The sequence below is a fragment of the Lates calcarifer genome, linkage group LG21, assembly GCF_001640805.2.
Source record: "Lates calcarifer isolate ASB-BC8 linkage group LG21, TLL_Latcal_v3, whole genome shotgun sequence".
In the NCBI taxonomy this organism is placed as follows: Eukaryota; Metazoa; Chordata; class Actinopteri; family Centropomidae; genus Lates; species Lates calcarifer.
In genome coordinates, this window is record NC_066853.1 from 27,904,056 (window position 1) to 27,930,321 (window position 26,266).

The 26,266-nt window shown below is 39.6% G+C and overlaps 1 protein-coding gene across 4 annotated transcripts in view; it reads right to left on the bottom strand.

Annotated features, from left to right (window-relative positions):
* Positions 1-25,915, bottom strand: part of LOC108899869 (kinase suppressor of Ras 1) — a 57,294-nt gene extending 31,379 nt beyond the window's left edge. Inside the window, exons 1-2 of one of the 4 annotated variants that reach the window (XM_018700573.2) lie at positions 25,584-25,915; positions 13,060-13,200 (exon numbers count right to left, since the gene is read on the bottom strand). In XM_018700573.2, the coding sequence (XP_018556089.1) occupies positions 13,060-13,200; positions 25,584-25,775 (333 nt within the window). In that variant the 5' untranslated portion in view covers positions 25,776-25,915. Of the gene's footprint in view, positions 1-2,044; positions 2,232-13,059; positions 13,201-25,583 lie in introns of those variants that run through there. The other 3 variants (XM_018700565.2, XM_018700581.2, XM_051065731.1) reach the window with 3 other exon arrangements.
* Positions 25,916-26,266: the final 351 nt, after the last annotated feature.

The following is a 26,266-nucleotide window of genomic DNA, read 5'->3' on the forward strand; positions in this document are numbered from 1 at the left end:
TTTGTTATTTCAATCTACCTGTCTTGTTAAATTTCATGTAGTAACAGCAACTTCAAAGGGGGAAAGGACAGAAACTCAGCCCTGGAGTTATCATGAGGGATCATGTTTTTGGGGGGTTGGGAGTCACCATACTGCCCACCCACACACTGTGATCTGTCCCCGTAATCCCTATGGCCAGTGCAACTATGGAGAGAGCTCCAAAACTTGTGAAGGTTCAAAACCGACAGTCAGTTGGCATCATTTCCACTAGCTCAGCGAGTAACAACACCAGCCTACTTTTTAATTTAAACAAGTGTTTTACTCTGCCTTTATCACAGCACTGAGATCATGGTTTCTAGTTCAGTGTGAATCAGAAGTGGGATTTTAACAGTTGTTTCTCGCTTTTGACAGTAGCCAAGCTGATAGTGGCCACGTTAACTATACCAGAAGCAGCCAGAGCAAACAGATGATTCACTCTCCCTTTGATAATTTAAGCAAATAACACATTTCCTGGCAGTGACTTTTATAAAATGAATGGTGGTGAAACTTAATGATCAAATCTTTGATTTAAACAAGTATCTCAGCACCACAGTGTAGTAGTTATAGTTTTCCTCATTAGGAGGTAATGTCAATATTAATGAGCCACAATCAAATAAGTGTGCTCATTTGGTTGTTTGACAGTAAAAAGAGTGAGAGTGAGAGCAGTTAAACGGTGGGTATGTAAATTAAAACACTGTAGGTAATGAAAATCAGAAGAGAACTGACGGACTGTCTCCTGCACAGCCCAACACATTGGCTGTCATTAACAAATGAACAGACAACATGAAGTAACATGAAAAGACATTCTTCCCACTGATCAGGTGTTTCAGCATGGAGATCTTAACTAACAGTATGAAGCTATAGGCGATATAGCTAGCTATGCAAAATGTAGCTATCAAGCTAACTAGCATTTGCTCACAATAAATGCCAGAGTACTGAAGACATCTTATCAGAAGGTTATCTACCATTGGGTATGAATTTTAACAAATCAGTGATGAATATTGACAAAACCATTTGTCCATTTACCATATTGACCAATGCTGGGAAAACTGATTTCTTTGCATTGCACTTTATAGCACTATAGCACAGATTTTTTTACTGATGGTATAAGAGCTATAAAGACCCACTATAATGCTCTAAATAGCTCTCACACAGTCCATCCAAAGACAGCCATGAGTCTGGAAAAGTATGCTTGTGATCAAAATTAGTTTGTGTTGAACAGTGTAGCAACTGATATTTCAGTGACAATGCTACAGGGTCAACAACAGCTCTTGCTGTCAAGTCAAGATGAATAAGTCATCTGTGATCAGTGAAATATTTACTTTTTTGATAGAAATTCATACACAACCATAAAGGCAGATTTCACACTTTGTAAACCTGAGGCCTACTGATACCTGGGAAGTGTCTGGGCATGCCTTAGCTGCCTGCGTTGAAAGGTGACAAAAGCCCAAAATGAAAAGAAAGAAAGGAGAAGAGGCACAAACACGCTGACTGAAAAAGACTTAATGGGAAAGAAAGATTTTCCTCTAATGGCATGAAGGGAAATCACACGGAAAACAGTCACACTCTTAATCTGACACCACTTAATGGTTTCTCACGCAAATAGTTATACACAGACGCAAACGTCTGAGTAAACAGTAAAGCACACAGAGGCAGAGGGCAGAGTCGACATTAACAGGCATATGGTTTTGGATATGTCTCCACCTAATGTGCAAATATAAATCTAACGTCCTGAAGCTCAACATTGGCAACACTGATACATGAGGCACAAACAGCTGAGCAAATAACACGTACACACACACACACACACACACAGACACACACACACACACACACACACACACACACACACACACACACACACACACTCCCACACGCATACCAAATCTGACAACATATACTGACACTGCCTGAAACTGCAGCAATGAGGAAGTGAAGGAAATACCTTTCCTAACAGTCCTATCACAAGTTACATATTCTAAAAGCTGTCATAAAGATATAGATGAGATCTGGTATTGTACATTACCATGTGGTTGACAGTATCTACTGAACACTGGAGCCCCCCCCTCTCATAATTCAGGCACTGGTACAGAATAATCCATGAGCACGGCAGGCTACGGGGAAACACACTGACAGAGAGCCAACAAATCTTCCAGTTTTTTTCTCCCTCCTTCTTACTTTTCCTGCCCCTCCTCTCTCCTCTCTCTCTCTCTCTCTCTCTCTCTCTCACTCAGCAGGGTTTTTCCGATAGTTAGCCAGTCTGTCTTCCTGACATGCTGTGATTCAGCAAGTGGTGGTAAGAGACTGTGGGACGCCTGACTCCCTTTGAGAAAAATGAGATTATTTACTTCAAGGTTACTTTTTCAGTCTAACAGCTGGGTGAGAAGTTTGTTTAATGAGCTGGCCTCTAAATAATTGTAGTAACTGATAGTAAGTGCTTCTTCCTTTGAGTTTTTCTAAATTGTAATTATCTTATTATGGACTTCCGGTTGAGGTGGCGCCATGTGTAGACATGTGGAAGGCCAGGCACTTCACCAGAGCAATTCCTTTAAATTTAGCCTCTCCTCAGTTATACATTTCTGTTTGAGTAGGGATAATTTGGGGAATAAGACTGCAACACAGTAATCCCCATATACCAGATACATGTAGCAAAACACAGGATGCTAGCACAATAACATGTAGCATGGATGCTATGGCACACAAGCTCGCAAAAACTGGCAAAGGAGTTATTCTCCACTAGATTAAAAAAATTGATCCTCCTATGAAAATCAACAAGAAGTAGAAACCCAGGACAGTGAGGTCAGAAGGCATGGAGAATAAGCAATGGAGCAAGACGGCACCAAGGCTCAGGAGGGTCGTGTGGCGTGAGGGTCATAGGGGAGGCAGACAAATGGTCACGCAGATAACATTATCACCTTGCAACAACAATTAACTCAGTTGAAACGGAATGCTGCCAATTTGAAACAGAACAATGTGGATTTGGAAAAGAGGTCTCGATGATGTTATATGCGCATGATCACTGTGAAGGAGAGATGAGAGGATGATATATGGTGCAGTTACTTGAAGAGTCCCTGAGACTGGAGACAGCACCAGTATCAGACCGGGCATCCAGTATTTTAAGGGAAAGGCTAGGAGAAAACTAGCCAGACAGGGTGTGTGAAATTGTGAAATTCTATTGTGAGACGGAGTGTCTCTCCTACAGGGCTGCCAGCAGCTTTGTCAGCTGCTTTTAAGCCACCTAACACCAGTAGTTTCCACTTAAGCTGTGCGTGTTCACACAACACGCATGCAATTCTCGAGAAAGACAGGCAGAACTCAGCATAACGAAATTAAAAATGCTTGTACGAAATCATTTTAACAGAGCAATGGCCAAATGGAAAAGCCCAACAGCTACTGTCCATGAAGGCTATCGATCTTGTTTCCGGTGCTTGGCTTTTCTCTGTTGCGTCTAAAATTTCAAGCTGCCATCATGTATTGCTGATGCTGTCAAGGCATATGAAGCGAAGTGATGAGTGAGGAATGCTTGAGATGAAGCTTGTTCACCTTGAACTGTAATGCCCATTGTGAGGTTTCTTTTTATGCACAGACAGATAGCTAACAACAGGTTTCAAAGAAAATCGAGAGTGAAGTTAAGCATTTTAGCAAGCAAGCTCTCTCTTCTTTTCTTCATAAATGTTTCAGTTATTGTGATTATGAACTGGAATTGTCGGGGTCTGAGTCATTGAAGCAGAACAAAATATTATTTCATATTATTTAACATTCTGTATGTGTGTGAGGCGATTATTTCTATGGATGCACAGAAAGTGCTTGACCAAATAGATTACATCTTCACATCTTTGAATAAATTTGGCTTTGGATTGAGATTCTGTATGGCTCACCAAAGGCTTTTGTTATTAATTCATTCATTATCTATACCACTTATCCGTGAAGGGTTGCCCGAAGGCTTTTATTATAACAAAATAAATTTGTCTCTAGTATTTTGCCCTCCATAGCCTTTGAGCCTCTGGCTGTAGCGATGAGGAATAAAACAAACTTGAAAAGAAGAGGCCCATAAGTTATTCTTTTTAGGCTTATGATCTGATTCTAGATATTTTCCCAAGCTGACATTTCTAAAGCCATAGATATAGCCACCAGTTTTGGAAAAATATCAAGTTATAACATCAATCTGTCAAAGAGCACAGTATTTCTAGTTAATGCTCAGGCACACTGCATGGACCATGACTGGCTTCCATTTGAAACAGCAGGAAGAGATCTTGAAAAAATTACAGAAGAGTATGACATGCCAAACTCTTATTTCTACATTCATCTCCAGGTGCATAATTTTGTTAAAAAGGCCTTCCCATCTCCACCAATACAGGGTACATAAAGGAATTTCTAGACTGAGACCCTCTACAGAGAGACTTGATATCCAAACCATACAGTTCATTTCATTATAGTTAGTTCATAAGAGATAATTTTCCAAAATGGAGGTGTTGTGGCAAAAGGCGATAGCTGTCAGGAAATAACATGCATTGCTTTAAAAAGCTGCATGAGCAGTATCATTGAGGGAACTTAAGCGCTGAATAGTCTTGATAATGTGGCATGTGCATGCTGCATTCTCATCAGCCTCTCCTCAGCTTGACAGTCCCTCAGTTTGAAGTATACCTCCAAATATTTCAAACTCGAGACATAAAATGTTTAGGTTAAAACTAATCCACAAGGTACATAAACCTGGCTTAGATAATCAAACATGGCTGCTGGCCTGACACAACTTGTGCAACTCTCTTGTGTACTCCTGTACACATTATGAGTTCATACTGTTATTATAATTGTATGAAGAATTCTTTATGAGGATCATAGTTTAATTAAGTATGTTATTTTGGAAACTGGTTACAACTGCATTGCAATTTATTTTCCACATTCACCATTTTTTTAGTGCTGTGTGGTGTCTGTGCTGTGAAGGTTTGTTTTTTATACTTTTTTTTTTTGGGGGGGGGTTGCCTTTATTGACAGTGAAAGAGAGTAGGGGAGTGACATGCAGTAAAGGTCCTGCCAGATTGGAAGTCGAACCAGGGACTAGCTGCTCAGGGCACTAAGGCCAATGCGGTATGCACCCTGACCATTTGGCTATGGGGGCGCCCTGTTGCAAAGACTTTTACGCAAGCTGTATCTAAATGGCAGAGTATGGCAAATGTATTCTGGAGACTGATCTTAGCATTACAAGGACACATTGTAACGTCTGGGGTGGGGGTAGGTGGGCAGACCCTCAGGTCTTTTTCTTCTCAGTCTCAGTTTAAGTTTGAACCATGTGTAAATTTATTTCTCTGCACTACAGGAAGTTGATGATACTCACAATAATTACTTAGGACAAGTGGGAAAACTCAACAATATACACTAACTAACACAAAAAAATAAGTTGAGCCAAGTTGAGGATGCCAACAAAATGAATTAAATCAATTTGTTATATCCTGAATCTATTAGATAGTATCCTTGGTTGTTTCATTGTTTGGTGATTTCATTGTTTTGATAAGATAAAAAAGCCAAAAGGAAACCTGTATCTCAAAGCAGTAAGACCAAGAAACAAGACAAATTAGATTGTCCATTAACTTATGAGACAAGGTGCTGAATCAGTACAGGCACCTCACAGGTACAGATATAAGTTGTTGAGACATAGGCAAACTTGTGGATCCAAGTTCCATCCAAGAAGCATCAATCACAGATTTGACACTGATTCTCTGTATTATCATAACGTTTAGGGCTGTAACTAACAACTTACTTACTGCTTGCCAGATGGTTGAATAGTTTCAGAAAACCCCTTTGGCCTGATAGTGGTGATAGAGGAAAGGTTGTGGGGTCAAAACAATCATTAGAAATTATCTCTGTATAGCTACTAGCAAATACAGTCGGCACAGATGTGGTGAACAGAAACTGACAGCAACCCATGTCACCTATTTTAATCTTATTCTGCTCAGTGACCAAACATCCCTGCTACGTGACTCAGTGTGAAGCACAGTTCACAGAATTATCACTCTTACCGGTCAGGACACTACTGGCTCCAACCTGAACCAGGGAAACTAACAACAGTAACACATTAACTACTTGGCTATGATAAACCAGCTCTACTAGAAAGGGGGGACTGCATTCTGTTGAGTTCAGTAGTGCAAAGTAACTGTGTCTATACAGAAGTCGTAGTGTGAGAAAATGTTGGCAGAGCAGCAGCAACTGCTTTAGTGCTGTCTATGTCTACTTAGAATGCCTTCAAACAATTAATATAGATGATCATCTGTGTTTGGCAGAATTCAGAGCCCAACACACACATTTTTTTTTTTTTTACCGGTTTCAACCAATATCTCGAGATAAATTCGACTCAAAGTTAACTTGCAAATTCCAATGTAGAATCAAAGAGGATTGGTTTGTATATGACTGCAAGACCATTTCCGTTTCTTGTTATAACACATTGTAAAATTGTGGTACCCCTCCTCAGAAGTAAAAGATTGGAACATTTTTAAATGTATATGGCACATTCATATAGCAAATGCCTTTGTACATAGACATTCATTGAATCATTTTGGACAGTGCATATGAGGACACACTGTTATATATGTTTCCATCTGTTGTCCCAAGCCAGATTTTCCACATGCAGCAGCACTAAAACAATATGCATGAAGCCTCCTAAAGTTGAATTTAATGTTGACTTACTGTCCTACCTCAGTGTCCTACATGAGATCTTTGAGGTTTGGTAAAAGTCCAGCTGCTCCCATGTGGGCTGACAGAGAGTCTGAATATCTCCTGCTCTCTGTTGCTCTGTTTCTCTGGACCCACCTGTTGCTTCCTACTCAACCCAGTGTCAGTAAAAAACTGAGTCACCCTGAGGCACAGCTCTGATCCTGCCTCCAGTGTTTGTGTGCACTATTGTTTACAAGGAGCTTTTTCAAGTCAGCCGAGCTCTGCATGCAAGTGTGTGTGTGTGTGTGCGCATGTGTGTGCATGTTGGTATGTGCAGAGGCTGGTTTGGGTGTGCATAAATAGCACACTGGGGAGGGACAGAGGCTTGCAGCGCAGCTGACTCAACACATTCTAGTTTGGGTGACTGCTCATCACGCAGAGCAGTAAGGCTGGTCCTATTCAAAACATTGCAGGACTCTGGCCAACCAACACACTGCTGTGCACACCAGACCTTCTTAGTACTGTCAATACTACTGGTCAACTGTGCACTTAGTACTTAGTACTTAGTAAGTTAACTGACATTGATTTTGGTCAGATTCAGCTGCTATGTTCATGTATCATATACTGTAATCTGTCCTAGTTTTGAACATGAACTGCAGTACAACTGGAAACATATTAATCAACTCACCAATTAATTTTGGCCACTTGTGGGCAAAATACCACTACGAGCTAAATAACCCACAGACCTGACACACACACACACACACACACACACATATATATATATATATATATATATATATATATATATATATATACACACACACACACACACATATAAAGTATATATACTATCAAAGTCAAAATAAGCTCAGAGTAACAATCACTGGAGCTGGTTAACATCTCATGAGTCTACCATACACAAATCACGGAGCATGGCTGCATGGAGCATGGTGTCCATGGCAACACGCCACAGAGGGAGTTGCTTTCATCCAAATTAAACATTAGAACTGAGGTTTGCCAAAAAAACACCTTGACACTCAACAACTCTCCTGGGAATTCCTCTGTGGACTGATGAAACTAAGGTTGAATTGTTTGGGGAGAACACACTACACTACACATGGTATAAAAAGCGCTCTGCATACCAACATGCAAACATCATCACCATGGTGAAATATGGTGGAGGGAGCATCGTGATTTGGAGACTTGCCTCTGGACATCAAAGGCAAAATGAATTCCAAAGTTTATCACTATATCTTACAGCGTGGCTGTCCACCAGCTGAAGTTAGAAGTTGGGTGATGCAGCAGGACAATGACTCTAAACATCAAAGTAAAACTGCAGAATGACTTCAGATGAAGAAAATCCACCTCCAAAGCCCAGACTTTAACCCAACAGAGGTGCTGTGGAATGAGCTCATGAGAATCATGCACACCAGACATCCTAAGAATATGGCAGAGCTGAAGCAGTTCTGTAAGAAGAATTGTCCAGAATTCCTCCTGAATGTTGTGCAAGTCTGATTCACAGCTACTGGAGGAGTTGGTTTGAGGTTACAGTTGCTGAAGGACGTAATTTTTTTCCTGCCAGGACTGTGAATGTTTAATGTGTGTGTTCAGTAAAGACACAAAAAAATTGAATTGTCTGTGTATTATTACCTTAAGAACATTGTAAAACCAGGCCATTCCTCTTGGTTCACATACTTTTTTTTTACCACTGTATATGAGTCTGGATAGACATGAATGTAAAGAGTGAAGGAAAAGCCCTTCAGAAAGAGCCTTAATACTGTGACCGGAGCTCCGGACAGAGACAGAGACTGAATCACTGGATTTGGTGGTTGCCATAAACTGGTTTGTGACTGGATCAGAATGGTGAGTCAGGCAGTAGATGAAGAGGATGACATGGATTTTGAGGATTGGACCCCAGTGGCTAGTGGGAGAGGATGTGGGAGAGAGTAGTTCAGATGAAAGAAATAGATTGATTCACAAAAGGATGGTGAGGGAGGATTTTAAAATAATCCTTAGGTTTAGAAAGGAAGACGAGCAGGTTCATCTGAGTCCGTTAGCAGTGTCCAGGGAGTTTTAAAAAAAGAGGGTGAAGAAGAGGTGGCAAAGATTTTGAGGGATGGAAGCTTGTTGATATTAGCAAAAACGGAAGAACAAAAAAATAAAGTCTTGCACACTGAAAGTGTATGCAAAAAAATGGTGAGTGAAAGAAGGGGATTCTGGGTGAGAATCAAGTGACACAGGGAGTAATAACAGGAATACCTGCTGATGAAGATCTGGAGAGAGTCAAACGGAGTATCTATGTGAGGAGAGGTGAGTAGGATAAAGAGACTGAAAAAAACAATTAATGGAGAAAGGGTCGACAGCTTCTCTGTTTGGTTGGAGTTCCAGGGATCAGTACTTCCTGAAAGAGTGAGGACTGGATGCATGAGATTCCCAGTGAGGTCATATATCCCTCCTCCACTTCTATTGTACAAATACATATATGGTATAGTATGGACATATAGCTGTGGTTGGGAAGGGAAGCAGAGATGTCCCAAGTGTGGAAGTGATCATAGAGTGGAGGAAGACTGTAGAGACAAGGTGAAGGATAAATGTTGTAATTGTGGTGGCCAGCACAGGGTGACATATGGTAGTTGTGAAGCTAGAAAGAGCGCAGTGGAAAATGAAAAAGTGAAAGCAGAGGCAGTTAAGAAGGTGCAAGGACAGAGGGAAAGGGAAGAAAGCCACAGAGTTAACCAATCAACAAGAGCAGGGCCAGGGCGAACAGAGGGAGCACTGACAATAGACAAGTTACTTCTGTTCATTACATACATGATAAAGTGTACTGACCAAATTAAATAAAAGACAGAGAAAATGAAAATAATTGTGAAGGGAGCTAATTAAAGGCTATGATAGTATCCGTAGAGCTAGAGGGGAGGGCAGTGGAGGGGGGTGTATAACATTTGTACACAAATTGATGTTAGAATGGGTACAGAATCAGCTATAGATCTTACACTAGTGTCAGACGTATTGGCAGGTGTTTGCACATGGGATGTGGTTAGAGGAACAACTGCAGGAAGTGACCATTATCCTATAGTAATTGAAGTAGGTTTGAGGTTAGAGGAGAATGATACAGGAGGGGTTCAGAAAAGGTCTTTTGATAATGCTGACTGGTAAACATTTAAATATATTAGTGACCAAGAAATGGGAAAAATTGGTACGAATGAAGATGATGATGAATTTAAATTTAAATATTCTATTCTATTCTAGAGGCCGGAAAGAAGTCCATTCAGAAGAAGGGATGTAAGTGTAAAAAGAAGATTGTTCCATGGTGGACCGAGCAATTAAGACTCAAAATAAAGCATTTAAAATGATAAAAAGAAATCACAGCTCTCAAAATCTCATTGAATATAAAAGGTTACAGGCAAAGGTCCAGTTCTATCTGATGGTGAAACAACGAAAGAAGAGAAAGTAGAATTGTTGGCAAAACTTTTTGCTAAAGTCTATAGTGCAAACAATATTAGTGAAGAAGGGAAACGCGGGAGAGAAGCTACGATAGTAGAAAATTAAAACTTATTACAGAATGAGGAAGACACCAGTGATCTAGTAAACAAACCATTTACAAGAACAGAACTAAATCGTTCTCTCAAGAAGACCAAGATATCAGCACCAGGCAAGGATCCGACTTATTATATAATGGTGAACCATCTCAGTGAGTCATCCAAGGACATTTTACTATAACTATATAACAAAGTTTGGGAGGGTGGGAAATTGCCAGAAAGCTGGAAGGAAGCTGTGGTGGTGCAGATATACAAGCAAGGGAAAGATGGTACAGACCCAGGTACAGACCAATCTCACTAACATCTAATGTATGCAAGATAATGGAGAGAACATATTATGTAGAAAATAAAGGATATATATCTAGATACCAAAGTGGTTTTAGGATGGGACGAGAATAGATCCAGCTCTATGTCTGGAGCACAAGAATAGAAAGGCACAAATAAACAGAGAAAGTGTAGCAAAGTGTAGTATTTTTTGATAGGAGGAGGCTATTATGAAAGTGGAAGAGTGGGCATTTAAATGGGGTTTTAGATTCTCAGTGGATAAAACAATGCTCTTTATGAAGAAAAGAATTGGTAGTGAAATAAAATTAAAATTATATAATCAAGATTTGGAAAGGGTTAAATATTTTAAGTTTTTAGGAATATGGTTTGGTGAATTACATGGGCAGTATATATTCAGAAAGTAATGGATAAATGTAAGAAAGTATTAAATGTAATGAGGTGTCCGGTTGGTAGTGATTGGGGAGCAGACAGGAAGGCTTTCAAGGCCATATAGCATTGGTTGGTTGTGTGGTGTATGGATCAGCAGCAAACACATCCCTAAAAAGACTGGACAATATTCAATTTTGAGATTGTGTACAGGCCCAGTTAAAACAACCCCAACAGCAACACTACAGGTGGAAATGGGGGAAATGCCTTTGGACATGAGAAGGACGCAGCTATCATTACATTACTGGTTACATTTACAAGGTCATAGTCAGGATCATCCAACTCAAAACATTTTAAAACCTTGTTGGGAGAAGGAGAGAAGGGAAACAAGAAGCTTTGGAAGGACAGTGACACAGAACGCAGAAACATTTAAAATAGGACAACTGCACTACAGCCCCACAGTACCATTACCAGCAATACCACTGTGGGTACTTCCTGATGCTACAGTAGATCTGTCTTTAATTCACATACACAGTCACAACAGTTACATCCAGATATTTACAGACGCATCAAAGAGTTTAACAGATAAAGTCGGAGTAGATTTATATGTTCCAGAATTCCAAATCAAAATAGGGAAAATGATCAGCAATGGGTTATCAGTATACACAGGTGAAATTATAGTGATATTTTTACCAGCATAATGGATAGAAGTTAGACCACAAAAAGCAAAAATCTGTTCAGATTTAGCTTCAGCACTAATTTACAGCACAATCACTCAGACAGCAGGCCAGATATCTTAATAGAGATACAGCAAACGTTACATAGAATTCAAATGATGGGAATAACAGTAATATTTTTTATGGGTACCCGCTCATATTGGAGAACAGGGAAATTAGTTAGCAGATAAAATCACAAAGGAGGCTACAAAAAATAATATAGAAGTAGCGATAAGTTTCAGCAACAAAGACACTAAGGGCATCGCAAAGCAGAGATTAAAGGTATGCTGGCAACGAGAGGGAGACAGGAAAGGTCGATGATTTTATAAATTTAAAAAAAAGTTCAATGTTGAAAATATGCAGGTAACATTAAAAGGCATCTCATTTATATCCACCACTGACCATTGCTGTCACTGGTGACAGACATCATCAGCAGTAGATCACTGTATATCAGCTTTAGATATTAAATTGTCGGTTGATGTGGTCTCTCCAAGTTGCTGATGGTGCCAAAGAGAGTTTGTGAGTGAAAAGAGTGAAATGTGTTTTTGTAGTTCATCAGAGTAGTAATTCTTATCTGGTGAAATTGTTTAGCTCATTGTGGCATGTTAAATACGGGAGAGTCCCATTTAAACTTATATGCATAGCAAATCAATGTTTGAGCTAATGAAACTCATAATTCTGGATCATGATCTCCATTATTTAGCTCAAGTGGTTTGTGAAAAAGCAGGTATAAACGTAGTTAAACTTTTAGTTACTTTAAAGTGATGAAAGCGTAACTTAATGAGAATCGATAAGGGATTCAAAAGGTTTCGGATTTGCAAAGTGGATCTGATACTGGATTCAGATTTGATAAACAGTTGATCTTTTGCATTCCTACATCTTCCCACAGAAAAATCCTCCAAAGTCTCTTTTATCTCAAAAACACAGTTTCAACCCAACTCACTAAATACCTTAGTTTTTATTGTTTTTTAGAGCCTCTTCAGTCTGGTTTCTGCTGAAACTGCTGTCACTAATGTTGTAAAATACCTGCTGCTCACCTCAGACCCCAAAGCACTGTCTTAGGACTGCTGCCTTTCCTCTATGAACTGAGAGTAATGGGCCTAAATAAATGAAATATATATACACACAATTATACACAATTATTCAAATTCAACAAAAACTACAACCTGTAACTTCCAAGGAAGTAATCTCATTATTCCAGTGATTGATAAGCAACCTATGTGCTATTTAACAAAATTGATTCATTAGACTCATATTCTAAATTATTTCATTCAATATGTGTCCAGCAATATGTCAGCAAGTGGAGGTGAGTAATAACTATATGTTATATGTTTTCTTTATAGAAGACAAACTAAAAATACAGACAGATAAAGTGCATACACACACACACACACACACACACATACACATGTTGATCACTCTCACTTGGGCTTACCCTAACTCTAACCTGACCCAAAAATCAATCACAATCACAATACACACATTACCTGTATGAACTGTGGTGTGAGGTCAGCTGTTAGGAGCCAGTTCTCCAGTCTTGGGTATCCAGCCAGAGATTCAGGTCTCTCCCTCTCTGGTATCCTCTGCTTCCACTGCAGCTGTCTCCATATGTACTTGGTCAGCTTCACCTGTAGGGGACACACCACAGACTGCTTCACTCTCTCTTAGTAAGGTGTAATGAAATTTCACCAACCAGCAGACAGACTTATTTTTGTTTGTGTGTTTTTACATATTTAATATATCCTCTAACTATTTATATTGCACACATTTCAGTGTTTTTCAGAAATTAATGTTGTTTAATGTAGCACATATCTTTCAGAAATTTTTCTTTGCCCCTGTAAGTAGTCGTAATTGCTTGGGTCTTAATTTAAATATCAGTCTGAGACAGAAATTAAGGGTTTATTTTACAACAAATACTGACCTTTCTTGTTATATCAACCTAAAGGGTATATGTATGTAAAGCAGTAGTGAGAAATGAGACTTCATTCAGTTTGAGGAAATCCCCTGACTGATGGTCCATATCAAATGTTTGTCTGCTGTTAAACCACTTAGCAAAGTGTCAAAATATGTGTGAAGCAACTTGAGCTTCTTTTAAACATCATAAACCCAACCTGCTTGTAAGATTCTGAATGCTGATGGACATAAGCTTAATTTTAAAACTGTCATTGTAAACAACATTTAGACTGCCATAACTCTTTAATGCACAGTGAGGAAGCTTTTTAGCAGGTTTCAGATTTAGTAAAATCCTCTCACATGATGCTGAAATGATTAACCAGACATCTCATATAAACTAAACATTAGTGTGATCAAAGAAACTAAGTAACTCTATCACTTTTAATGGTTTTCAAAGATTTTCTAAAAGTATGTAAATATCACATGCAACTACTCTGTTCTTGATAATATTCAGCTTTTCTTCTAGCCACATTGCTGCAGTTTTCTGTAGTTTTATCATCTTTATAGAAAACCTGAAAAACAAAAAATCTAAGGAAACTTTCAACATTTTAAGTAAGTTCAATTTCATTTTAAGATTAGTTTAATTTATATAGGTGATTGTAATCTGAACTGGCTGAGTTTTGCCTCTGATTATTTCAAAAAAATCTGTGGAAATTTTAATCTCTCAGTTAATTAAAGCTGTGACCAGCGTTGAACGGTCCCTCGCAACCCACACCCATTGCGGAACGCCGGTTGGCAAGGGTGCACTTAAGCTGTCACCGGCCACTATGTAACACCTAAATATCAACCGACCACATGTGCAATTTCTTAACTGATCCAGGCAACAACAGTGAAGACTGCATCAATCCATGCTCATCTTTGGTCAAGGGAAGACATACAGGAGAAGACAAGGAGAGTGAGAGGGAAAGAAATGGAAAGGGTGATGGAGTAACAGAGGAAGAGCAGTTACTGCCCACTGTTCTGAATATGACAGGACAAGACATCTCAATTCTCAACATCTGATTTCTGCTGACCAGTAACTGAGACTATCTACACCTCTTACTAGAGGAGAGAGTTTGGACATGCCATTGTTGTCATTGTTTACGTTCCTCCATGTGCCGATGCGGAGGTATTGGGCAATGTCATTCACTCCGCTGTTGCTAGATTACAAACGCAGGACCTGATCTCTGGGGACTTCAATCATATGACCTTGGACAAAACACTACCTGCTTTCTACGAATGTGATGCTTTCTCAAGTGACAGCTCAAATCCTTACTGAACTTTTTATACCATGTGTAAATTGGGAGACAACCCTTGGTTTTAACTTGATTTTACAAGCTTTGAGCATTATAAAGTTAAAGAACGTCATTGCACAACAGTGGTTTGTGCTATGGCTCAATAAAAAGGTTAGTTCTGAAGAGGGTTAATAATATTGACCCTGGCAATTTTATTTTATTTTTTTAATAGATCTGTTATTGCGTGCAAATATAAATAACTTCTTCTTTCTAAAGTCAACTAGTATGTTTAGAAATGCAATGTTGAAAATTCCTTGCTCTGTTAAAAAAGCAGTTGGGAAAATTTTTTAAAAAAGTTTAAATTTCATAGGAAGGCTAATAATTTTGTCCTTAACTGTATATACATCCTAAGATGTTTCCCTATTTGCATTACATCATCAGAGCAACTTATATGAAAAGCTGACACAGACCCCTCTGTTCCATCACAAAAACACTGCTTAAAATGGCCAGATGATGAAATTGTTCAATATTTTCCCAAAATCACTATTATTGTTTTTTCAATACATTAGAAGTATTACAGAAGGGCACAATCTGTGATAGAAAGGTGGAGAGAATAAACTGTTCAATTTCACACACACACCATAAGAGGGAGCCACAGATGGGACCTGCAACAGCTCCATCTGCTGGATCAAACAGCACACTACTTCCAATGGTGATGCAATTCATAAGACTGCCAGTCATCGAACTTTGACCGGCCAGGACAGGCACACACTTCAACGAAAACTCAGAGTTTTAAGATTCAGTTATCATGAAGGCCTTAAGGCTGTCCTGACAACATTTGAAGTGAATCCGATCACCCTGCTAGTAACAGCACATCATACTATAAAATATGTGATTTCCTGTTCTCAGTAGGTGGCACTACAACAATTTCATGAATATTGATATATATTATATATCAATATTATATATTATATATTGATATATAATATTTATATATTAATATTGGATGTGTGCAGTTAGGGACCATTAACAATACTGTAAAGTTTGATGTAGTTTGGACAAAGTATGGGTGAATAACAGCAAGTTTAATGCAACTTCCTGTTTCATGGCAAGTCATCAAACTTTGAGGGGCCAGAATAGGCACACCGAAAGTCAAAAGCTCTGCAATTTAACTTCATCTATGTCTAGGAACCTTGTAATCATTCCTGACCCCTGGAAATGGCCAATTTTTCATCTTCCGGTCAAAATAACAGACTTCCTGTTGGGTTTAGGGTATGGCTCCAGGAGACTTTTTTGTGCGTCTTGGGATGTTTGTTCAATTTTCAAATTTTTAGGCACAACAGGCTTCAGGGGCTGGTCTGAAGGTGGCACTACCGAGCTATTTTGCCACGATCATGTTCAAGACCCCTCTGGTGATGCTGCCAATGCCCTTCTAGCATTAGACTTGAAATGCTCAGTCGGCAAGGATAAACTCAACTCTGTATTTTTTAAAACTTGCCACCCCAATTGTAGCAAGCTACGTAACTTTATGTATTTTTAATCTTTCAGTTTTATCTGGTATAGTTCCCACAGTTTGGAAGACTGCTCATGTGACTCCACTGCAAAAAGGCAACGAGACTATTATGCTTAACAATTACAGGCCTATTTCTAAATTCCCATGCCTAATCTCTAATAAATAACCAACTTAAATTATTTCTGACTATCAAGAAAAAAAACTTTTCCACCAAGAACAAAAGAGAATCATAATTTACATGTTCAGTCTGTAAAGGATTATTATCCTATTACTGGGAAATTAAGTTATTTCCATTTTGTAACAGTGTACCCACCAGATGTTATACAATCTACTTAAAGGCATAATACCATTGGACTTAATGTGTTCATCCACAAGCAGTATTTCACCTTAACTGACCTTAACAAGTCCATAACTCAATTTCCATACAAGTGGACTGAAAAAACTGATCAACCCCAACCTATTAAAACAAATTTTGTCTCTCGCAAAAGTATCGGGGGGAACACCGAAATGAAATCTGGACATTATTAAGCTTGTTGCCATTCATTATTGGTGTGAAGATACCGCTGAATGATCAAGCATGGCAAGTTCTCATGATTATAAAAGATATTACTGAGCTTATAGTATCCCCTATTCATACAGAGGAAAGTATCTGCTAATTAGACGCACTGGTATCAGGACATCATCACAGGCTATTGGAAGTTTTCTGAGAACAAAAATTAACTCCAAAGCATCTTTTGTTGGAGCATTATCCTGATCTGATAAGAGGGTCTGGTCCTTTGGTTAGCCTCTAGACTATGTGCTTTGAGGAAAGACACAGTTTCTTCAAGCGAGTTGTTAAACACACAAGCAGTTTCAGAAATGTATTAATGTCACTTGCCTCAAAGCACCAAATGAGACAGTGTACCATTCACAAGCAAATGCCTTAAAACCTGCAACTTGTGTGTCTAAGATATCTTTTCTTCCATTAGAACTACTAGATATGAAAGTCTTTCAAGGACGTTTATTCAGCACCAACCTCTGTGAAGTTGACGAATGTTGTGATACACCACAAAACTAAATATGCTGCTGGAATAGTTTTGCCTTATGGGTCAACTTGTGGTCTACCTGATTTTGTTGAGATTTCACAGATTGTTATTGTAGACAGCAGTCTTAGTTTCACTGTGAAGCTGCTTAACAGCTGGTATGATTTTAGGGCATTTATGTTGGACCCCTCTGGGAAAATGACCCTCGTACAGCATAGTGATCTTGGTGATACATATTTTTTTTTGTCCAGATGGATTCCGTTGCCTTGAAATTTATTATAGGACATCCGAGTGAGAAGCTTATATTATCCAGGAATACCCAGCACTGCGGAGGAGTTACATGAGACTGTGAAAGAGACATTTGGACTTCTTGAGGATTTTACCATGCATTTCTTTGATGAGGACTTTGGGGATTATTTCACACTCCATTCTACCAACCAGATTAAACACAAGGGGACAACCAAAGTTATATTCAAATATCTATTTTAGCTGTATATAATAGTCGTAATATTCTATACATTTCTATTTGGACTTAAGTTTTTGTTTGATTTAAATGATAGACTACAATAGATTGAGTCACCAGATATTTTTTGGGTTGTTTTTTTTTTTTTGCATCTTTCTCTCTTACAGGTCAGCACAGAGTATCAGAGGATCACCACACTGAATCTTGAATGTTGGACTTCTATTACCCCACACTGCTGTCCCTGTTTCAAGGGAAGAAGAGTGCTGCAGGAGAGCGACATCAAATGAGTTTACTGCTTGAGGTATTAAAATTTTATCCTATCACTTCCAGTTAATACCTTTAAGGCCTCGTTCACACAGGATGTGTGTAATGTCCCATCGCAGTTGTAGTTTTCATTTTGGCGCTGTACGCCTTGTGGCTGCTAAGCTTCATCTGGACTTTCAGTGTCGCACTTATTTTTCATGTATGACATGCTGTTCCTAGCCAAAATAGACAGAGAAAAGATCTGTTGATAGTGATATTGACATATCACCAACATGACATAAATCCTCTCACTACAATTTCAGTGTCTAGGCTCTATCTTAATAGAGACACAAACACAGACACAAAACAATATAAACTTAGCACAAAAAGTAAGGAAATTTGTGTTTTGTAGATCATTTCTTTGTTGTAGCAATGCTTCTTGGCAATAAATCTTATACCGTTGGAAAGCCTGTTTATTACCCTTTTAAATGGTGCCACAGTTGTTAGGAACATGCATTTGTGGGATGAGCAGCAGAGCTGAGTGGGTTGCGCCCATGAAAAATTTGCCAAATCTTCTCTGCCAATGCAAAACAGCTTATATTGCTGCTGCTATTGACTCTTGTTTTGAGCTTCTGGTACCCCCAGGTGCTGTCAATCAGGCACCTGATTGGCACCTGAATGGCAGCACCTGTGAGCATGGGCCCTACAGTGGTCAGTAGGTGTCTGCTCCAAGAATCGGCATGCCACGTTTGACTGATGTGGATAGGGCCCGTGTGATAGGGCAACTTCAAGCTGGTGTTCTGAAAAACCAAGTTGCAGCATTGTTTGGAGTGAGCCTTAGTACCATCTCCAAACTGAAGGCCAAGTTCCATATAACGGGGGATGTCAGAGACAGGCCGCGAAGTGGGTGTCCCAAGAAGACAACACCCCAAGAAGACCGTTTCCTCACCCTGTCAGCACTTAGGTACCATAGGTTGTCCTCTACATATTTGCAGTCAAGGTTTGCAGGACGATATGGCCAACGGCTCTCTACCCAGGCGATCCAGAACAGACTGCATGCAGCCAATCTCCAGTCTCATAGGGCTGCCAGGAGGCCTGCCATGACTGCCCTTTACCATCAGGCCCGTTTGTACACATGTGCACGGGAACCTGAACATGTGGAGGAACGTTATGTTCAGCAATGAGTCCAGATTCTGCCTACAGCAGTGGGATCATAGGGTTGAAGTGTGGAGAAGACAAGGAGAACGGTGGAGGAGGCAGTGTGATGGTGTGGGGCGGCATCTCCCTTACTGGAAAAACGGGGCTCATCATTGAAGGCAATCTCAATGCAGAGAGATATCAAGATGAGATTCTGCAACCAGTGGCAATCCCATATCTCCACAGTCTGGGACCAAACTCTATCCTCCAAGATGACAACACTCGCCCCCACAGAGTGGGGTTTATCAGAGACTACCTCCAGAGTTTAGGAGTGGAGAGGATGGAATGGCCTGCCAGAAGTCCTGACCTCAACCCCACTGAACATGTGTGGGATCAGCTTAGGCGTGCTGTTCATGCCAGAGTGACCAACACAACCACGTTGGCTGACTTGCGACAAATGCTGGTTGAAGAATGGGATGCCATCCCACAGCAGTGTGTGACCAGGCTGGTGACCAGCATGAGGAGGAGGTGCCAGGCTGTTGTGGCTGTGTATGCTTCTTCCACAAGCTACTGAGGCTCCCGTTTGTTAAATGAATAAATTGTTAAATTGTCAATATCTCTTGTTTCTTCAAACTTCAATCATCCAATCCACCAAACACCAAACAAGAGTCAATGGCAGAATAAGCTCTTTGGCATTGGCAGAAAAGATTTGGCAAATTTTTCATGAGCGCAACCCACATACTCAGCTCTGCTGCTCATCCCACAAATATTGCTGCTGCTATTGACTTTGTTTTGAGCTTCTGGTACCCCCAGGTGCTGCCAATCAGGCATCTGATTGGCACCTGAATGCAGCACCTGTGAGCATGGGCCCTACAGTAGGTGTCTGCTCCAAGAATCGGCATGCCACGTTTGACTGATATGGATAGGGCCTATGCGAGTTTTGGGGTATTTCAAAAAGTCCTGCTGGAATTGGATCCTGGAAAACCTTTCAACCAGGGTTCAGAGACTGAAAAATTACCTCTGTACTTAGTTCAGCAAAATGTTCTCATCATATGGGAACTGTTCTTTGGCAGGGTATACCTGTCTGAAAGTTGAGCTATGAGCTAGCTACATTGTCTTAGATCTTGGATTTTAGACAGATATTGTTTGATCTGTATTTTTATGAAGTGTCATTGTTCTTGGTGCATTTCATCTATATGCAAAGTTCAGCTCAGCCCATTGTTCTCAAAGCAGGAAAATTTTCACATGCTTACAGGCAATTATAAATTTGGTTGAGAGTTAAGCTGGATATGTATATGTACAGTTTAAAAACAGCTAAAAAATTAAGTAAATGTAACAGGTTTATTTGGAAAATTGATAGTCCGGTACAAATTAAATTAACTTAAAAACTTTTTGACTTGAGGGTTACTATTGCATTTATTTGCATTTGTATTGCTAGCTGCATTGTGGAGCGCCATGTCATGTAATGCGCAGCATGCATTGAATGCATCACACACACAAGCAGCACAGTATTTAAGTATGCACGTAGCCAGGGTGTCCAGGGAGAGAATGATACAATTGCTGAGTTGAACCATTACAGTAGACAGTTTTTAGAGGTTGACACACCTAAACTCATCATGATGCCATCAGTATAAATGCTTCCACTCAAATCAGTTGATATTGGTATTTTGACTTGTATCAGACAACACCATGGGTGTTTACAGCCTGTGATGCAGTACTTTGGCACAGTCAGCTAAATCCCAACTTTAGCATACTAGCATTCTTATAGCGACAACAGCAAGCTGATTATAGGGACAACAGCAAGCTGATGTTTAGCAAGTAATGTTTATTATGTTCACCCTACAGCTGAGTCATAGGAATGTCATTAGTTTTGCAGGTATCTAGTCATGAAAAGAAATATTGCCCAGATTGAAATTTTGACCTTGACTTGACACTAAAGATAATGCCAAGGGATCATAAAAGTGATTATAATACACTGACATGGTCAGCAAATAAATATCATCTTTTCAGAATTTTTGCAATTTCTTGACTTTTTATTTAGCCCCATCATCAGATCAAAATTTCAAAGTTCTAATTTTGAATGTAATAGATGTCAGCATATTTCATTAGATAAGTGAAAACTTTGACCTGCTGGTGGTGCTGCGTCTGTGCACTGTGACAGTGAAAATAACACAGAAAAGGAGGGATGTGCACAATAATTTGTGCAGACAAGTAAAAAGAAAGGACACACAAAAAGGTCAGAAAGAATGAGACAGGAGAGAGAGGAGAAAAATGAGAGAAAACAAGAGCAGGCAGTTGGGAAACCACATGGGGCTTTCCTGACTATCATGAACACTTTGCATAGACTGCCTCCCTCAGCTTTATATCACTGGGCTAGAAAGGCTCACAACACTTCACCTTAATGCTGATATCAACTGTATGTTCAAAGTTCCATTTAAACAGTTCAGCAAATCCTTGCAGAATTTGAAACTTTTCAAACATTGCTTAGTCTCACAATTCCTCTACACCTTCACCACACAGACAGTGTGACTGAACCACCAGTAAAACAATGTTTTGGATTAATTTAGGCATAGAAACAAACAGTTAAATCTTACAGTAAATGAGTGTACAGAAGCAGTTTCAGCACACAAAGCTATGAAGCCAGCAAGCAAAGAAGCATAAGAGCACAAGGCCCTTTGTAATGGCTGTGATGCGTGCCATACTGTGTTAGGTTAAAGGAGTCTAAATAATCAGAAGTAAAAGAGGAGGAAGAGTGGAAACAAATGTATGTATGAAAATCACCAACAATAATAAGTCTGTCATGCTGGAACATAATGAACAACAAAAACCAGAGCTAAATTTAGGAGGTCTGTAGATCAAACCTATAAAATTAGTAAAGTGTTTTTAAAATAAAACTAAGACTCTCAAAAATGGAAAAACTGAGTGAGACTGGAGAACAACAAAAACTTTCTATGTGTGCAAAGCCCCTGACCTGTTAAATGAGCTGACTGAAGAATAAGAACTCTGGCAGTGATTAGGACATTAACCCAAGACCATGATGATAAAGAAATCATTGTTGTTGGTCATAATAAAATTTTAGATAAAAGACTTATGGGAGAGCTAACATTAAGTGAACAGAATAGAGCTGTTTCAACCAAGGGAATGGAAAGAGTGGCTTTAGCTGTGATGAGATTGTTTTGGAAAGCAAAGGAAACCCATATCAGCTCTATATGGCGATATGGTATGTCGGGTGTTTTTAACTTGACCACAAGTGGCCAAAATAGACTTAGACTAGACTTTACTAAAATGTGTTGTGCAGCATTAGCTACATTTTGTCCAAAACAAACAATGATAATATTCATGTTGTCATTGGAAAGATCTGTCTGTAGGTCAGACTGTTTCAGGTCAATAAAAGGACAGGAAAAGTAAAAAGAGTTACTGTCAAAGCTCCGAACCAAAGTTCATAGATTGCACAAACCTCCCTCACTCTTCCATCTATACATTTGCCCCACACACCAACATTGTTGTTTTTCCCTCCCACTGTCTTTCAAGCCATTTGATGATCTTGTCAAACAAGACATGCTCAGAATGCGTGGGAAGGAACCACAGACAAATTAGACTTTTGCCACAGACATATACAGCTGTATGCTTTTCCCAGCAGCAACAGCCACTCCTCCACTTCACCACACACTGCCCATTTGACAGATCTGTGACGTCAATGAAAGCACTGCTAAGAGACCCTCTAGATATCATGAAAAACTGACATTTTAACAAATTCACTACTCTTGCACTGATTGTAGGAAAGACTTATAACTGAACCTCAGAAAAGAGCAGATAGATCCAGCTTACTGCTTTGCAACTTACCAATGATAAATATAATAATATATGACAAGTGTATCTGGTCACTGTCTTTACACAGTGAGTGTCACATTCACAGGTTGTCAGTTATTTTTGATTGGCTGTCATATTCAAAAGGGTGGGTCTTAATGTGCTAAATCACTTCCTCAGTAATGTTGTGGTGATGTTATGATCAGAAGCAACATCTTTTTGAGTGAAAGGAATTCGTAAATTATCTACTGCACAAACACTGCAGAGAGTTGTTTAAGGTGGATTGTGGGTATACACAATACAGCGCTGTGACTCCAGGGTCCAGGGTTTGCATCCAGAGTCATATCTGAGGTTAAGTTTTGGCAGCACAAGCACTTGGGTTAAGCTTAGGGAAAGAGTGTGTTCTCAGTTAATCATTAGTTAACACATCATGTTTCAAGTCATTACAGAGGTTTTTTGTATTAAACCATAATCATGAAATGTTAAATAATGCTGTACTCATTATCTCCCGACATCATATCGGGAGATTGGACATTTTGGTGAAAAACAAATTTAGACTGTTAACATTTGTCTAGTACATTCAGTATCAGTATTTTTGCAACTAACTCATGTAAAATATACATTTTCAGATACTTTTCAGAAACTTTAAACAAGGATAACTCAGTCACACCATGTCTATATAGAAGGCAGAGCTAAAGCAGCACATTAGCAGAGCAGCAGGAGCTCCATCTGTGTCTTCATAGCACTCTACAGTGCATCCAGAAAGTACTCTTCACTTCTTTCACTTTTTCTTATGTTGTAGCCTCATGCTTAAGTTGTTTTAATTTTTTTTTAATTGATAAAAAAACAATTCTTCAATCTAGACTCAATAATCCATAATGACAAAGTGAAAATAGAGTTTCAGATGTTTTTACAAAGTTACTAAAAAGGTAGAACTCAAATATCACATTGATATAAGTATTCCAACTCTTAGTTGAGGCATCATGACAGTGATTACAGCTTGGGTATGACACGACAAGTTTGCACACCCACGTCTGTGTTGTCTTAGCTGTGTACTTAGGGTCACTGTTCCGTTGGAAGGTGAACCTTGAGCCCAGTCTGAGGTCCTGAGGTCTCTGGACCAGGTTTTCCTTACGGATAACTCTGTACTTCAATCCATTCAGCTTTCCCACAATCCACTCTCCCTGTCCCTGCCACTGAAAAACACCCCCACAGCATGATGCTGCTTAGTTATCTCCACATGACATTTAGAATTGAGTCCTTCTGGTGCTTTTCTGCAGTGGAGTGTTGCAGAGATGGTTGTGCTTCTGGAAGTGTCTCCCATCTCCATTAGACTGATCAGCAGATTCTTGGACACCTCTCTTACCAAGGCCCTTCTAACCTTTGGCCAGGTGGCCAGCTCTAGGCAGAGTTCTGGTTGTTTCAAACTTGTACCATTTAAGAATTATGGAATGCCACTCTTTTGTAGCCTACCCCACATCTGGACCTCAACACAACCTTATCTCTGAGCTCTGCAGGAAGTTTTTTGAGTGTAAGTTTATTATAGGAAAAAAATTATTTAAATGATTTTAGCCTAATGCTGCAACATAACAAAATGTACAAAAGTGTTTGGGGTTTGAATACTTTCTGAAAGCACCGTAGGGACTAAATGGAAAAAGTTCATAATACAGAGTCCTTGTTTGTAGTTTGAGGTTGTACTGTAAATTCAGTATGTATACATTTTGGACTTCATTCATAAGCTATCATTGTAGCCGCCACTATTTTAGATGATTTGTGTGCCCACATATGTTAGACAAACGCACATATGTCAATTACAACTTAAAACAATTGGCTCAGTTCTATTCAAGTGTCTCAACAAGCAGTCAGTCAGCCATCATTATTCATCTATACCACTTATCTAAAACGGGTGTGGAGCCAATCCCAGCTGAAATTGGGCAAGAAGCGGGGTACACCCTGTACAGATCACCAGTCCAACACATACAGACAAACAACCATTGACCCATTCACACTCACATTCACACCTATGGGCAATTTAGAGTCACCAGTTAACCTGCATGTGTTTGGACAGTGGGAGGAAGCTGGAGAACCCAGAGAGAACCCACACAGACACAGGGAGAACATGCAAACTCCACACAGAGAAGCCCCAGGCTTGAACCTTCTTGCTGTGAGGTGTCAGTGCTAACCACTGTACCACTGTGTTGCAAGCCATCATCATTAATGTATTATTTGTATCTGCTTTTCCTGCTGTGATGTGTCAAGATGTCCACTGTAAAAAACGCCCTATACATTTGTACACATTCACTGATTTGCTGATATTAAAAGAAGGCATCTCAAACTATACCCCTACAATATAACTCTATTTATCAACTAAACAGAACTCATTTAAAAACTTAGCCTCATTCAGAGTTAAAGATTGTATGGTTACCACCACATGTATCAGTGAAAGTAAGTTGTCACTGCTAGCTTCGTCATTTCTGTTAACAGCAGTCAAAACATCAAAAAACGATTGAAATGTGACGTTTGAAAAACACTTTTAGTGGCAACACAATGAACGTTCCTAGACGTGAAGGGTAACACAACACAACGTAGCACTGGCCTCAAATCATTTAGAGAGAGATTCTCTGGGACTGGGAGCACGAATAGCGGATCACCTCTGTACCTCTAAAGTGCGGATCTCCTGCTGGGTGAGGTCGTTGGTTGCGGCGCATTTGGTCCTCAGAGCCTGCAGGCTGGAGATGGAGATGTCCACCAGCTTCTGGATGAGCTGACACTGATGCAGAGCCTCCTGGGCTTCTCCTGGTTCTGTTCTGCTGTAGACCACCTTGTCTCCTCTGCCCGCTTCTCTGTCCATTCCTATACATTGGCGCGACTTGTGTCACAGCGACTTAAAAACGTGTCGCACACCAGCGCTTCCTCTAAACAATGCATCGTTTGAAACACGTTTCCGTGTTTGTACTTCCATGAAGCGACCACAAGTCTCCTTTACTAAGCTAACTGAAAGAAGAGCACGCCAGCAGAGGTTTAGACCCACTTCCTGACGAAACCTTCACTTCAAACGAAGACCTGAACATTTCATGAGTACACGTTAATGACATTTATTAAAAGCAACACGTTGACCAAAGTGCTTCACATAGACATGAAAAGAAACGAAAGAAATTCAGTCATGCTGACCTGACAAAATAATTGTACTGTGCTGGAAGCCCAGCCTTTTTCATCACACGTTTTAACTGACTGGAAAATAAGCTTTTGTTAACGTAAAACAAAACAACAACATCAACAACGAACAAAATTGAAAAAGACATACATTTAGAGTTTGCCTCAGCTTTGTTATAGATTGGAATA